The 15801-nt window shown below is 40.4% G+C and overlaps 1 protein-coding gene across 1 annotated transcript in view; it reads right to left on the reverse strand.

Annotated features, from left to right (window-relative positions):
* Nucleotides 1–15801, reverse strand: part of cntn3a.1 (contactin 3a, tandem duplicate 1) — a 140684-nt gene that overhangs the window by 6577 nt on the left and 118306 nt on the right. Inside the window, exons 14-21 of the mRNA XM_079558591.1 lie at nt 13893–14010; nt 10646–10804; nt 9202–9351; nt 8392–8462; nt 7983–8217; nt 6706–6821; nt 5839–6025; nt 1017–1129 (exon numbers count right to left, since the gene is read on the reverse strand). Of these exons, the coding sequence (XP_079414717.1) occupies nt 1017–1129; nt 5839–6025; nt 6706–6821; nt 7983–8217; nt 8392–8462; nt 9202–9351; nt 10646–10804; nt 13893–14010 (1149 nt within the window). The remainder of the gene's footprint in view (nt 1–1016; nt 1130–5838; nt 6026–6705; nt 6822–7982; nt 8218–8391; nt 8463–9201; nt 9352–10645; nt 10805–13892; nt 14011–15801) is intronic.

Here is a 15801-nt window from a genome sequence, read left to right on the forward strand (position 1 = left end):
CCCACATTGACTACAAAAAGGATTTATTATGGTAAACACGTTACTTAGTACTGCTTTAACTGACGAAAACGGTGTATATCCAACCTATGTGCAATCACGCCTTATGTTACGGAAACTAATGATATGATATATTATTTCAAAATTCTGTATATATTTTTTTACTTGCGAAACAGCAATAGAATTGTGTTTTTCACCAGGATATTCATATAATTTAATACATTCATGATCAAGAACGTCATTTTATCAATCTGAACTGTACTTGCGCTGTGAAGCTTGCAAAAAGTGGTTTGAATCAGCTGTGCTGGGAGGATATTGTAGTGGCGATATTAACAACAGTCAAAAATAAAAATTACTTGTTTTGTATTTGTTTGCTGATTTTGCTTCATAAAATGTTTGCATAAACTTTACTGGGACTTCGACTGAATGGTGCTCTCACAATTTTTCTTTTTTTCATCCTAATTAAATCTTATCCAAGGTCAATAAGGTCAAATTTATTTATAAGGCACATTTACAAAAAACATCGCTGCCCAAAGTGCTGGATTCAGACTGACTTTCCTTCGGCAATAGGCTATATTTGGTTAATTGTAAAGGTAGAGACTAAATTTACATCCGGTTCAGTTCTGGTTGCTTTTTCGGAAAACCCCAATTTAGTGGGATTGGGCTGCATGAAAAAGTAACATATTGTTTTGCCTATCAAATCCCATTACCAAACACAACCCCACAAAACTTGTTCTCCGTCCGCCCAAACACAATTGTGAGTCACATTTTGTAAAACTTCACATTTTACGTAAAGAAAGAAGACTCCCTGAAGATGTGAGGGTTATCACATGCTGGATTAGGATTAGGTCTCCAATCCTGCCATAATCATCTTTTAGCTGAAGGATCTTTCAAATGACCAACGGCCAGTTTTCTGAAACCACTTTTGGACACCTTCATGAGAAAATAGGCGCTCATTGACCCTCCCTCACGTTAGGGAAAAGCTCAAAAACTCTGGAGGAGAGGAATACTTGTCGTACCTTGTATCCCGTCACTTCCGACTCATTCTCCAGCGCGTGAACCTGGTCCCACTTCAGGATGACTTTGGAGTCAGACGTGTTCCACATGATTTTGGAGATGGCCTGACTCGGGGCTGTGAGGGACAAGAGTTGCAAATGTCACCATGGTGATAGATCAAACAAAAACAACACTCTGTACCCGCGAGATAAACTGGCAAAAAAAAAAAAAAAGTCCACAAGCAACTTTGCATGTAGGCGCTTTCTCATTATCGGTCATCATCTGGCTGCGAGGAGCGCGGTGACTCCGGGAAAACGCGCGTGGGAGTGAGAACAATCTTTGGGACATTTTTTTTTTATTTTTTTTTTTTCCTTTTCTTCTGAGCCGGTGAACAAGAGACGCTGCCAGAGAGCCATAATTTGATCACAAACCACTTAACCCCTATTAACATACAAATGATGAAGGAGGTGGCCAAATGTTAAGTACTGTAAGATTCAGAGAGGGGTGAGCCAGCGAGCAAAGACAGAGCGTGACTTATGTGCCAGATAATATATCTAAAGGCGGCGAATGCACTCTTTAAGACGTCATAACTCGCAAGATTTCCAGAGGAATGCTTTTAACCTGACAGTAAACCTGACCGCGGGACCTGCCCTCTCTATTTATTGCTCATTACGGAATAGAATGTCAAACCCAACTTTGCTTTTTCCGATGAACTTCAGCAAATTGCTTTATAGTTTTGCTTCGTGCACTTTTCCCCAGTCAACTACAGACAAGGCAACAAAGTGAGGCAGCTGCAATTAGGGGTTGAATGCACAAAAGTTTTACTGTAGGACTCTGTAACACTTTGGATTGGTTCCAAACAGAACGCAATTAAGATGCACCACTTTCTAAATGTCCCAATAACATCATAAAGCGGGGTTCAATTCCAACGCTTCAGCAATACTTTCACTGTCTTTCAGTGAATCCCCTGAAACCACAAATTTACATAAAGAGTTAACGTTGAAGTGTAAGCATATAGACGTGCATTGTTACTTGCATAAAGAATATTGTTATAACCTCTACACTTAGCTCTCTATGCTTCTTTTATCAATGGTTCCCTAGCAGCAGGTCGAGATTTCGATGGTCAGCTTTATGGTGAATGTTTGAGCCGACAGAACTCTGAAGAAATGCTGTGTTTAGATGCGTGCTATATCAGGGCTGGATTGGATTTTTTTTTATTGTTGTAACCTCTTAACCCCCCACCTACACAATCACATTTTCTCCAGTTATTATCCAGGCATTACCCAAATCTAAATGCTTCCAGAAAAAAAAGGTCAACATAGAGGTGAAAACGAGATGTAACTGAGGATGAAAAAGCAACAAAAACATGACCTAAAAGCCCCCCCCCCCAAAAAAAAAAGTTTAAAAAGTGTAAAAAAATAAAAAATAAAATAAAATGCGTTAAAAAAAAGCAAAAAAGTGATGAAAAAGTAACAAAAGCTCAACAGAAACGCGTAAAAAAAAAAAGTGACGACAACGCAGCAACAATGAATGGAAACAAGAGGGAAAATCTTCGATCGGTTTTGTAGGTCTTAGCTTTCAAATGAGGCATTACAAGGGCCTATAGGCTGTAAGCAACTTTGAGATTTGGTTGAAGCTGAACTGGGTAAAATGTGCTCGGGTTGAAAAGGGTTGAAACTTTTTATATCCAGTTATTATCCAGGCATTACCCAAATCTAAATGCTTCCAGAAAAAAAAGGTCAACATAGAGGTGAAAACGAGATGTAACTGAGGATGAAAAAGCAACAAAAACATGACCTAAAAGCCCCCCCCCCCAAAAAAAAAAGTTTAAAAAGTGTAAAAAAATAAAAAATAAAATAAAATGCGTTAAAAAAAAGCAAAAAAGTGATGAAAAAGTAACAAAAGCTCAACAGAAACGCGTAAAAAAAAAAAGTGACGACAACGCAGCAACAATGAATGGAAACAAGAGGGAAAATCTTCGATCGGTTTTGTAGGTCTTAGCTTTCAAATGAGGCATTACAAGGGCCTATAGGCTGTAAGCAACTTTGAGATTTGGTTGAAGCTGAACTGGGTAAAATGTGCTCGGGTTGAAAAGGGTTGAAACTTTTTATATTTTTTATTTATTTGGTTTATTTGATAGGGACAGTGCATTTGAACAAACTACACAGGATTGTATAGCTTTGGGCTAATTTCTATCCGTCGTCCCCCATGTGCACTCTCATTCATCCTGGCCTGTTGTACATGTTTTTAGTGGTAGGGGGAACCGGAGTATCCAGAGACAAGGTGGGAGTCGAACCCTGACCTTGTGGCTGTGAAGCGCTAACCGCTGTACTTATGTGCTAATTGATTAAAGAGCTACAGTTGCTACAACTCTTCAGAACCACTGACCAGGATCCAACTGGTCGTATTGGTGCAATCAAAGAAAATGCACAATCAAATCAGCCTCAGTCTGGAGCCCTCATTCAATAATTTACCCAGAAAATGTCAATTCATTCACATTTGAGTTAAAAAAAAGTTGGACACCTGTTGAAAAGCTGCATCACTAAACAGTTTCCATGGATATATACTTATTTTTTCAGGAATCATGCCCAGGTTTAATATGCAAAGTCTGATTCCATTTGTTTCCACTTATCCGATTCTGAAGCAAACAGGCTTTTCTAAAGGTTCACCGCGTGGTTGTTTATTAGTCCCCATCTGCTGTTGGTGCGGCTAATTGGAAAGCAACAATGCAGAATTTTCTAAATATTTTTAAAAAGTCCCTTGTTGATGTGACGCCTTAAAAGCCTGAAAATCCGCAGCGTTTGTTAAGTCTCAAGGAGAATCACAATGTGTTCACTGATAAACAAGGACCAAAGACGTGCTTGTTTTCGTAAAAAGCTGAATCTGTTGAAAAGGCTGAAAAAGCCGTTATTCTATTTTCCATTGTAATAAATCAAGAAGGAAATCAAAAGCACTTTTACTCTTTGAGAAAAGTGTCACTTATTTTATTTTATTTTTGTCAAAATGTCATTTATTCATCTGTTACAGTTATACGCCATGGACTTTCCCATATAATTTGACCACTTTTCCGATAAAAGGGCCACTTTCCCATGGATTACACAATGCACACCTGCCATGTCAATGCAATGCACACATTTTTCAACAATGTCCAGCAGTCACTCAAACTGTGGGCAGAAAAATGCTATTTGCAATTTACAGCAAAACGGTGCCTAGAAAAACACAGAGAACTACAGATGATTTGTCAGTCGACTTAGTTTTATTTGAGGCTATTTTCCATGTAAACAGGAATGATCTAGGTCAGTGATTCTCCAACTGTGCCGCCGGTGTCTTGGAATTTAACTTAACAACTTAATCATTGTAATTGGGGGTCATTGAAAGCATGCTTTAGTAATGCTTTTAACCACCTGAACCGAGCACATCCTCTCCAGTTTGGCTTTACCCAAATCCAAAAGCTTCTTGAAAAAAGCCTCTGAATAGCGGTGAAAATGAGATGTAAACGCGGATGAAAATGCAATGAAAACGTGACAAAAATTCGTCGAAGACCAGTGTTTGGAATAACGCTGTTTAAAAGAACGGTGTTAGGTAACAACGTTATTTTTTCAGTGACCGAGTGATCTAGGTCATTACTCTCCCCGTCGCTACAACGCCCAAAGACGCAGAATGGGTGGAGACGCATCTTCCTCCTCGCCTTTCTTCTTCCTCTCTCTCCGCTCCAGAGAACACCGCTAACTTTCTGTTAGGGCATTAAACCTTATATTTGCTGATGATTGTTTTCCGTCTTGCCTGATGAATGAACGAGGAGACTTGCACCATGCCTGTGTGTAAAGTCTGCCCTGATCGTTGGCTCACTCAGTTATACTATGAACATCTTTGACATGATAGTACATACATGATGTTCTACTCATTTCAACTGACTTGTGAAAACTGCAACAACAACAAAAAATCTTAATTCTTTGACATGGGCCTATAGCCAACAACAACATGGCAATACGCAAGAAAAACGATCAGTTCAGATCAGTGTTGTAGGTCTTAGCTTACACTGGCCTAGAGGCTCCAGTCGAGAAGCTTTTAGATTTGGGTAAAGCTGAACTGGAGAAAATGTGCTCAGTCAAAGCGGGGGTTAAGAGGTTAAATTAGGTATCTTCGTGGTATCAAAATGCGTCACATCCAGTTTTTTCATTTTGTCCAGCATACTTGTCCTATTTCGACTCCTGAATGGATCATGATCTAGGCTTGGTGGTACAAGGGAGGTCAAATACTTTATGAGGTGGTACATGGTGTGAAAAGCTATAGCACTTTAGGCTTGATGACACGCTCCACATCATGTTTAAAATATTGCTCCTGCATATACACCAATCCCTCAGTTTAATATTAATTTGTCCATTTCAAACCCTCTTTTGACCAATTTCCGACACCATCTCCAGAGTAAATCCTTCACAGATATGTTTGTATCTCTTCAGAACTCATGCGCTTATACTCTATCCATAAACACCAACCTAAAAGTAAGCCTGTACTCTATTATTGCAGATGTGTTTGCCAAAAAGCAACTTTAAAAAGCCTTTTTTTCATGTGCTTTTCCATGTAAATAGCATTAAAATCACAGGGTGCCGGGTGGTAGTTTATCCCACGCATAGCAGCCAAACAGCATAGTTCTCTTCGTACTCTGAAGAAAATTACAGTTAAATGAAGAGTGCTTTTTTGCTTTTTCTTTGCTTCATAGCAAGTTCTCACTCTCAAAGTGCACCTTCAACACAGAAGAACTGTTTGTACAGAACTACCGGAGCGCTTTGGACTCTTTTTGTATGTCTGTGTAGATGCCAAAGTCATGTTGGCGTTGCTTCTTACGCGGTTTCTTGGTGGTGACGTTGACGATGTTGCTGAGCGGCCCCACTCCGGCACTGTTGTACGCTCTGAGGCACAGGCTGTAGGTGCTGCTGCCCTCCAGGTCGCGCACCAGGATGGACGTCCTGTTCCCCACTGTCCTCACGACCCGGGCCGTGTCCTGCTTCTCCTTTTCACCCCAGTAACGCAGCTGCAACACACACACAAGCAATAACTGACACAACACACACTTGGCTTCATGTAAATGTCATGGCGGGATGTAAATTTACAATCCTTTAGTATAGTTGGTTTTTAACATTACAGAATAAATACATTAAGAAGGTTGCACTTTACACTGTAATAACATGGTAATAAGAAGAAAATGGCATTGTAACTTGGAATGATACCAAATAATTACGATGTGTATTGGTAACTTACTGTCTTTACACTGGGTGGACGTTAGTGATACTACCATGAAATAAACTGCATCTGTATTCTGTTTTCACACTGGGCAATTTTCATGGTATTACACATTTAGGTAGCATGATATTTCCAACCTGTGCGACTATAGTATGAGCAATGGGCATTTACAAGAAAACAAACAAACTTTCTGTTGTTGTGATCCTCACATTATGTCCAGTAATTGGCCTTGTTGTTTTGCCTGTTTGATTTTATTATTGTATTTCTGTGAAGCGCCTATGAGTGTCTAGAAAAGCGCTATACAAATAAAATGTATAATCGTTGCCATTATATATCATTAGTGCTAATATGATACATGCCAGTAGGACGCGTTGTGCTGCGTTGTGCTGTTGGAAATCAAAAAAAGGCCAGGAGCAATTGGCAGTGTCCACTCTGCTCTGGCTGGTACTGTGTGGGCCAGCGCTGTCTCACCTCGTATCCCAGGATGCGTCTGCGGTTGTTGCTCCAGGCCAGGGGCTTCCAGGTGACCTCCACCTCGGACGCGGATAAACTGCGCGCTCTGAGCCTCCCCGGGGCTCGGCTTGGCTCTGCACACAGCACGCAGTCAGTATCTACTACACCCACGCATCTACAGAGTAAACTCTCCACTCCACTCCAGAACATTTATACACTACCACAACTACCAGTGCGTGAGGAGAGAAGAGTACTCAGAGTACTGCGGGTTTGTGAGAAAAGAGTTTCTTAGCAGCTGCGTTTCCATCTGTCTGGTACTGCGGTTAAAGGTAAATAAATAAATCGAGGGAGAAATGTACGCAAATCAAGAAAATGCACACGCAATACCAGAGCAATATTTTTTGCCTGGTAAATCCTGACAGGTTACTGGATTAAAAAGGTGTTTATTCCTTGGCCCACTACAGGATATTACAGGAGTGTTTCATTTAATATAAAATTGCTAGAAGCCACCACGCCAAAAACAACTTTCTTGGTTGATAAAATTTATCACCAGGAAGTGTTTGGTGCTTTGGAAAGAAAATAACCTTGTAATTGCCAAAATATTTCTTCTGCAAGACAAAACATTTGATAAAATACGTATTTTGATAATGTGACTGAAAAATAAACAAACCCCTGTATTAAAAAAAAAATAGTTTTCTTTCATTTTTAAAAACTTTGTATTTTTTACTGAGTACGCCAACAGTATTTGCATAAGCTGATCTGCCCTCAACCCAAAATTGGCCAACATTTAATGAGTTTTGCTTCTTTGTGTTTGCCAAACCATTCTTCCATTACAATCCAGTGGTTTCATTGAAGTTAAAGAGTTAAAAGAGAGTGGTTTTACTGAACTAAAAGAACAAAGAGTTTGGCCTGATGCTGTGCCTGACAATAATGTGACAGACTTGTTTAAATCCACTATGAGTTTCTACCTATTTGAACAATGGGGAGTAATTCTGCAAATTGTTGGAGCTGTGTCTTAAATCACAACAGTGAGGTGGGAGTGAATACAGTGGGAGGAAAAACTCAGCCTAAATTGGTCATAAAATGTGGTCTGTGGTCTGTTAAAAGCACAAGAATGAGAAAACAGTGTCTGCTTAAACCAATACCACCCAAACAATTACAATGATCATATTCTCATTGGCCATAGCATGCAAACATTCACAGGACAGGGAGGAATAAGTGAGTACACCCTTAGATCCAATAGCTGGTTGACCCTAGTTTTTTTCCTCCCATGTGTAACTAAAAGAATCACAAACCTTCCTCGGCGGAGTAGATGGTGATGACCGGACTGAAGGGCCCCTCCCCCTTGTTGTTGTACACGCCCACTTTGACCTGGTAGGGCGAGAAGGGCGGGATGCTCTCGTTCTTGAATACGTATCGGGACGCCTCTGGAGACGTGACGGCCGCCTGCATCCAGCCCGGAGCTCCCAGCGGCCGAAATGCCACCACATATCCGAACCCCGGCCCGCCCTGCATCTCTTCTGGAACGGGCTGAAACACACACACAGGTCTCAAAAACGAGCCTTCAGGACACCAATACTACCTCAGAATGGGGTAAAGCAAGAGCTCTGAAACTATAAATTGAGCGGTATCACGGGGATGCAGTTATCTGGTTGACATAATTCTCTCCACAAATAATGAGAAGGATCAAAGAGCGCTCTGTACCTCCCAGGTAATGACCAGCTCGGAGCGCCCCCCTCCACCTCCGCTCACCCGGGCAGGGGTCACTCTGGGCACTGCAACAAATGAATACAGAACAACGATGCCATTAAAATCACTATTAAAAGCGTTGAAGCCTGAATTCACCCATTCACAAACAGCAACTGAGGGAAGACGTCGTATTTAAACCTTCAGCCGTGGCACAAATCCTTCTGCAAATCTCGGTTCATCTACTTGAACTAAGTATTGAGTGACTACTGGCAGACTGCAGGCACAAATATGAAGAGTAAAATATTCTGATACCAGTGACCTGAATCTTAGTTTGATGATATATTTGTAAGCTCTGAGATAATAGGAAAACAGAGGTGTTACTGTGACTCATACTTTTCCAAGTTTATGCAGAACTTAATGATCCATTGACATCTTTGTTGTTTCATATCATTGAATCCAGCGTCGTTTTCACACACAATTATACGCAGTTGCGACACTTCAGATTCCATGCATGATTGTGAGTCATACATTCAAGTTATTTTTGGTTGACCCCAAACGCCCTGTGAAACAATCTTATTTCTACAACAAAATTTAAAGTAGATTGTTATGCGTAATGGGCAAAGCAGCCGGCTTTCTAAACATTATTCCTGCAAAAATCAACAAAAGCCTATACTCTCATTCAAGCCTAGTTCCCTGCATGCATTAGATCTAAAAATACCTCAAACAAAACTCTATGCGTTCCCCCTCTCAGTAGAATCCCTATGAAAAGACTGTCTTCTTTCAAATGTGGGATTTGGCTGTTGGCAGAGGAACATCAGAACGTACGCGTGTCTTTGGTGCGGGCCCGTTTGGATGCGGCGCTGGGCTCTCCCGTCCCAATGCTGTTTGTAGCCAGGACTCTGAACTCGTACTCCACCCAGGGATTCAGCTCCGTCACTGTGGCTGACAGCTGCTTCCCCCCGAGCCGCTCCGGCACTAGGAACATCACACACTTAACGTTTCATCACACAGACGCCAGACCTGCCACAGAAACTTAGCCAAACTGTGCTATTTACTGTCAATTCACGTGTGGGCTTCGGAAACATGCAGGTTTTTACACCACCACAGATAGACATTAGAATGAGCCGGAGAGCCAAATGCTGGTATATTTACATTTGTGGGCATAACAAGTTGAGTTGCCATCTCACTTTGGCAAGTGAGATTTTGTACACATACAAAACAGGTCACTATAGTTCTGCTGTTCAGTTAAGCTTTACCTAAATTTAACAGCGTCTTGAGAAAGAGTCAAGAAGCTTTTAGATTTGGATAAAGCTGACAGCTGGAGAAAACAGGCCACCGTTTGTCCATGCTGAGATATGTTCTTACCTGAGCTTAGACGAGTTGATGCGTACCTGTCTGGTCTTTGTGCGTGCTCATGGAAGAGCTTGGTCGCTTCTAACTTCATCCCGTTTGGAGCTTTAGGAACATACTGGGAGAGGCCAAATGCTAACAACATCTTTGGTCTTTGTGCCTGACTGAGCGCACGCACAACGACCAGACAGGTACGCATCAACTCGTCTAAGCTCAGGTAAAAACATATCTCAGTATGGAAAAACGGCGGCCTGTTCCTTTAAAGGGGCTAGATGCGAGTTAGCCATTTTATACTCACTACTGCCACCTCGGGTCATACATGTAACAGCATCTTCTATGTTAATCTCGCGCACAATGGCATTTCGGACCAAGGTAACAACTTTTTGAGTGACAGTGCAGGATTTTAGAGGCAGTTGTGGTGAACAGGTCTGAGCTCATTCTACACATTAGGACATGGCTGGAACTGGGGAGGAAAATACTTAATTTTAACATTTTTAAACTCTGTATAGTCCCTTTAAGGCATTAAGAAAAAACAAAACAAACAAATACTTCACGGCTCAAAAATGTTTTTTTTTTTTATAACTGTTTTGCAAAGTTTCCGAAAATTTTTAATGGTTAGTCGTCATCACGTAGCTGGTCATTTCTTCCTTGCAATAACAATCATGGAAATAAAAAGGAAATTTACTTCCGTAACCCAGAAGTCATCGACCCCTATTAACTTTCTAGCTTGAAGGCAGCCATATAAATTATGCTACACAGTGATGCTGCCTCCTGGCCAGGTCGTCTCTGTAAATGAGAATTGGTTCTCAAATGCCCCGCTTGGTAAATAAAGAAAAAAAAAAATCACCATTACACCACAACGTAATTATGGCTAAAAAATTGGAGATTACCATTCCTTCCATGACGAGCACAAACTTACCGGTGGTCACAGCCTGCCAGCCCAGGGAAAAAGGGGAGCGGGCCTGGATGGCGTAGCTCAGGATGGGGCTGTGGTTGTCCAGGCCAGGGCCCCAGGACAAAGAGGCGGTGGTCTGTGTCACTTCAGTCACCTTACAGTCCACAGGGGGCCCAGGGGGACCTGAGGGGACATGCATAAAACATATGAGCGACACAGGTTTGGATAAGCTCCCCGTCATCCAGGCACTTTTCACTGCCAGCGACACAGTTCTCAGCAACTCAATCCAGATGATACGTTTTGAAAAATATTGCAACAATATTAGTGGCACAGGTTAAAAAGAGCAGCAGACTGATGGCCAGCAAACTAGTTTTTTTCCCTTTTTTTCCCCTAGTCCCATCGTCTTGGTAAAAAGAAAGAGCCCTCAGTCGTCTCTCGAACGTTAATGTTTCTGGATGTGTTTGCTCCCTGCACTTTGAGCTGATTTTTTATTTGAAAACAGAAATCTAATTTTGTTTGCGTTTCATGTTAGAAATACCACAATATATATTTTTTCCCCTCCACAAAAGTGTCGAGCCCTATTAATCACTAGTATCATGGTGGGAGTCGTGATGGTGTAACAGCTAAAACATACGACAGCTGCGCCTGCTAAAACAGATGAGCGACGGCATAAATGAGGATACATTTTGTGAGTTTGTCAATTAAAAACTATCGTCAATCCAGCATCGGTGAGAAGAGAAATGCTGGAAGTCTATCATGCTTCCCAGCTGACAATAAAGCTGCCGTAACAACAAGGGCGTGTCTCCTGGCAGTGTATAGATTGGTAAAGAGGCGATCACGTCAGGGGCTTATTTAATGTTGAAACCTACAATTATAACAGTCAGGAAATCGGCAATAAATGGCATTAAATAAACAGCAGTTCAAGTACCATATCCACATTTTGGACCTTTCAAGTAGCACTGGGCTCAGATAAAGCTCAAATCAGGACTAAACAGTTTTGGATCTGGTTTTTGTGTGTTAATTAAGCAGAAGAGATCGCTGTCGAATGTGATGTAAAGAATAAAAGCTCTAATTTCAGCAGCGAATACCAGAAGGCATGGGCAAACAACAATAGCCTATTATAAATAGTACAAGCTGGGATCTATGTGACAGTGCCACAGCTCCCTAACATCACATGAACATTTATGTCCTTCTCTGTTCGCACAGTGGTGATTTCACAACAAGAACACAGTGAGCACACAGTGCCTCTCTAATAATGACTTTTCTAATATTCATGTGTATCCACTGGCAATATGGCTTTGTAAAATGAACAACAAAACAAGAAACAGATTACTTCCCGCAAGAGCAGTTTAGCCCAAGATTAAAACGTTATTTTTCTTTTTCTAAATCAAGGAAGGGGGGAAAGTGGAGGGGGAAACATGCAGTTTTAGAGCTGAAGATGTGATAAATTGTTCAATGTTTAAGATTCACTTGGCAGAATTTCGCAAACATCCTGCAGACAAACGTTGTACATATTGTATTTTCTGATGAAATATTACCCCTCAGCTCCAGAGAATGTGAATAAAACAGAATTCTTACACTGCATACAGTAAATCACAGTTGTTGTTTTTTTTGCTTTTGTCTATGCTTCTTCACATACTTTCCTCCAACCTGTGCCGCCTCTAATTAAAGCTGCATAATATGTCCATATAAAACGCTAAGTGAAAGCATTTAGTGACTGAGAGAAAGTTTTCAATGTTTCTGTCTCCTACTTAGTATTCTGAAAGAGTAATAACCTTCTGGGGTTTTCAATCAGCGCGCCTTGATTATCTTTTAACAAAACAAGTGCTTATTACCTTGATTTAAATGCAAAGCCAACCAAAGGAAAGTGCAGGCGCTTGATGGTACTCAAGCATTTACACGCAGTACAGAGAACACATCCTTCATCATGAAAAATAAAGGAACAAACATGGCAACACTGAAGAGAGTACAACATTTTGAAATTTGAACAGGAGACAGGATGTAGGATGTAAGCGTGCTAAAACAGCAGATTGAGATCTACCAGTAGTTCTCAAAGCGCTCATAGATGATGACTATATATACAGTATATACACAGTACCCCCTCTGAACGTTAGACAGGCTACTTCAATTGAGAGTTTCAAAATTCTCGTTTTGCACAGGCTTTAACACAAGATGACCTGAGCATTTTTCCATATTTTTTATTGTTTATTTTCTTACTGTTTTTGTGCTGTTTTATACAGTATATAGTTGTGTTTGTTCTGGTTTTCCTTAAGAAAAAGCCAGCATTTATTGTACTGTGAACTCTGAACCTGTACAGCACTTTGGGGCAGTGATGACTTGACCTTGACCGTGTAACTAGGGCTGCAACTATACCGATTATTTTGGTAATCAATTAATCTACAGATCATTTCTACAATTAATCACTACAATGGAAATTGTACTTGTACTAGTACTACACTGACAGATATTAATATAATTTATAATATATTATGTATTATATTTTCATGTCAGTCTTACTAAAATAGTTACCAACTATTTCAGTAATCAATTAGTTGTTTCAGCCCGAACGGCAACATTTATTCAGTTCAACATTCAATATTGTATATTTCCATTTATAGTCATTAATAACCTTAATAAACACCCACCTCATGCACCTTTAAAATCAATCTGTCAATCAAAGTTTATTTAGCTCTTTCCAACAGCATAATGAAGACCAAAGTGCTTCGCAGAAAGATAAGCAATTTAAAAACACAGTTTTTGTTTCTTGTTTTGTTCATTTTACAAAAGTAGCTCAAGAGCCTTAAAAAAAAAGAGCATCCCTTAGATCCTTCACCGGAGGACACATCTGGGTTTATAAAAGTAGGCAACATGGAGAAAAAAAGGAAAAAAAAAGACAACTCTATACAAGACAATCTTTATGCAGATTAGTTCAAAATTATAGCATTATCGTTATTATTTTAAATGTTAGCTTTAAGACAATCTCGCCTACCTTTATAAACACGGTGAAGTATTTAAGTTCGTAACACAGTAATTATTTACCAGGAACTTTATGTCTGGAAGATAATCTTCAAATAGATATGTATTAATTGGAGTGGGTCTAATCCCTGTGAGAAATGAAAAGGACAGAACATGTTGGAGGTTGTAAGTTCCAGTTATTTTAGGCCAGATTGCCGAGGAAAGAAAGGGCAGGTATAATATTAGAACTTGATTCATTGGATGCTCCCCCTTGTGTTGGTCTTTTTTTAGTTAAAGAGTTGTTCTTGGACCTTACCTCTCACGACCACATCAGTCGCTATGGAAACGCTGTCCACTTTGGTCTGAACGGCACACGTATATTTCCCAGCATGCCTCAGCTGAATGTTTCTGATCATAATATCACCGGCGGAGCGCTGCAGGCAAAGAAAGAAACACACATTCTCAAATTTCGGGTGTGATGTTTCTGAGATTCACTTAGACACATTTTGATAGGGAAGTACAGTATAAACACAAGTCTGAGTGCAATTTTCCCTCCATGACTTTCACAGGAACGGCTTTTGTCCGCACTCTATTATTGAACCTTAATCCATTAACTCTACCGACAACCATTCAGCGGCAGATGTATTATTAGCGCTGAACTTTAATGCAAGAGTTAAAGCCAACTGGAAGTCTGTGAAAAGGACCATGAGACAGGACGGCACTTGATAATTACTTTGGTGCCTTTTCCGCGGATGGAGATTCTGTTGCTTCCAGTCATCCGCTCTCTCAGACTCGGTGCTGTCGTTAAAATAATATTACTGTGGAGGGAGTGGGCCACATTTTATACAAAGTAGTGGCCTGAGGTCTTTTCAGGGGAATCTTGTGAGACTGTGGAATAAGTACAGACCGTGTGTCCGATCAGCGGAGAACATAAAACTCAGCTGATTCAATTAAATGTGATGCAATGTTACTGAGGGAGTCAAATTAGACAAATTACAGCCAATTCAACTGGGAGAAACAGACACCCAAGAGTGAGGTGTAATGAATTGTTTAGAACTAGGCCGGTAGAAAGGTGATGATGAAATGAAAGGAGAAAATAATGGATTGCACAACCTCCTAATCTGGCCCAGCTCTGCCGGGATGTAAAAGGTTGCATTACAACTACAACATCCCAAATAGTTCTGGCGGCCATTTTGAATACCAAAGTAGCATCATGCAGTACAAAAACATGTAACAATATCTCTACTGAAAATGAAAGATAACTGATTGACAGTGGCATTTTTATGTTATTGTAATCACAGTAAAAAAAAAAAACAGCCCCAGAGATGCACGTCTATGTGATAAAACCAGCAAATGTGGCACAGACGTAGCAGTTCTGTAGCTACAGCAGGAAGATCTGATTCACTCCTCAGACTAAATTAACACATCAAAGAGGAAACAGAAAACCTTTCTCTGTGATTTTTACAGTTTGTCATGTCTCATGTCAACAGAGTCTCAGTCTGAGTCAGTGACAGACCAAGCTTTTCGTCTGTTAATGTAATCATATATTTTAATATCGGTTTAGGCCAGATTGCCTAAACCGATAGTACGTTAGCATGCTACCGGTTAGCAATTGTCAATGGCTGACAACTGTCAATGGCTTCAACACATGTGTTGCTCACATCTGAGGAAATGCTACAGTAACAGCTCAGCTCTGACCTCTGTCACATGTTGTATCCAAGGCTAGATGTTTGGAGTGTGGTTCAGGGCTTTCTCTTGGAGATGTCAGAGCTGAGCTGTTGAAGCTAAATGTCAACCAGCAGCATGCTAACATCTTGAGCAGCTTAAACACTGACTCACTGGTTTCTTCACATAAACGGCCGTCTCTGGGGCCGTGTTTTTATCTTCTTGAGCAATGATTACGAGTAAATAAAAATTTAACTGTCAATCAGTTGTCTTTCATTTTCATCCTGAGTAGAGATATTGTTACATGTTGTGGTACTGTATAATTCTACTTCGGTATTCAAAATGGCCGTCAAAACAACAAAAGTCACATGACTGAAAAGCATCTATAGGGCTGTTTAAGTTAAAGCTTCAACACACGATTAATCGAAAACAAATAATTACTTTAATTGTATCTGAGCACACACATGACCTGAAAGACAAAGCACTCGTATCAACTCCATATTGTAAACCAGGGGTCTCCAACCTTTTCATATGATGAGTGAATTTTATGTAACAAAAGT

The sequence above is a fragment of the Gobius niger genome, assembly GCF_951799975.1.
Source record: "Gobius niger genome assembly, chromosome: 6".
NCBI classification, from domain to species: domain Eukaryota; kingdom Metazoa; phylum Chordata; class Actinopteri; order Gobiiformes; family Gobiidae; genus Gobius; species Gobius niger.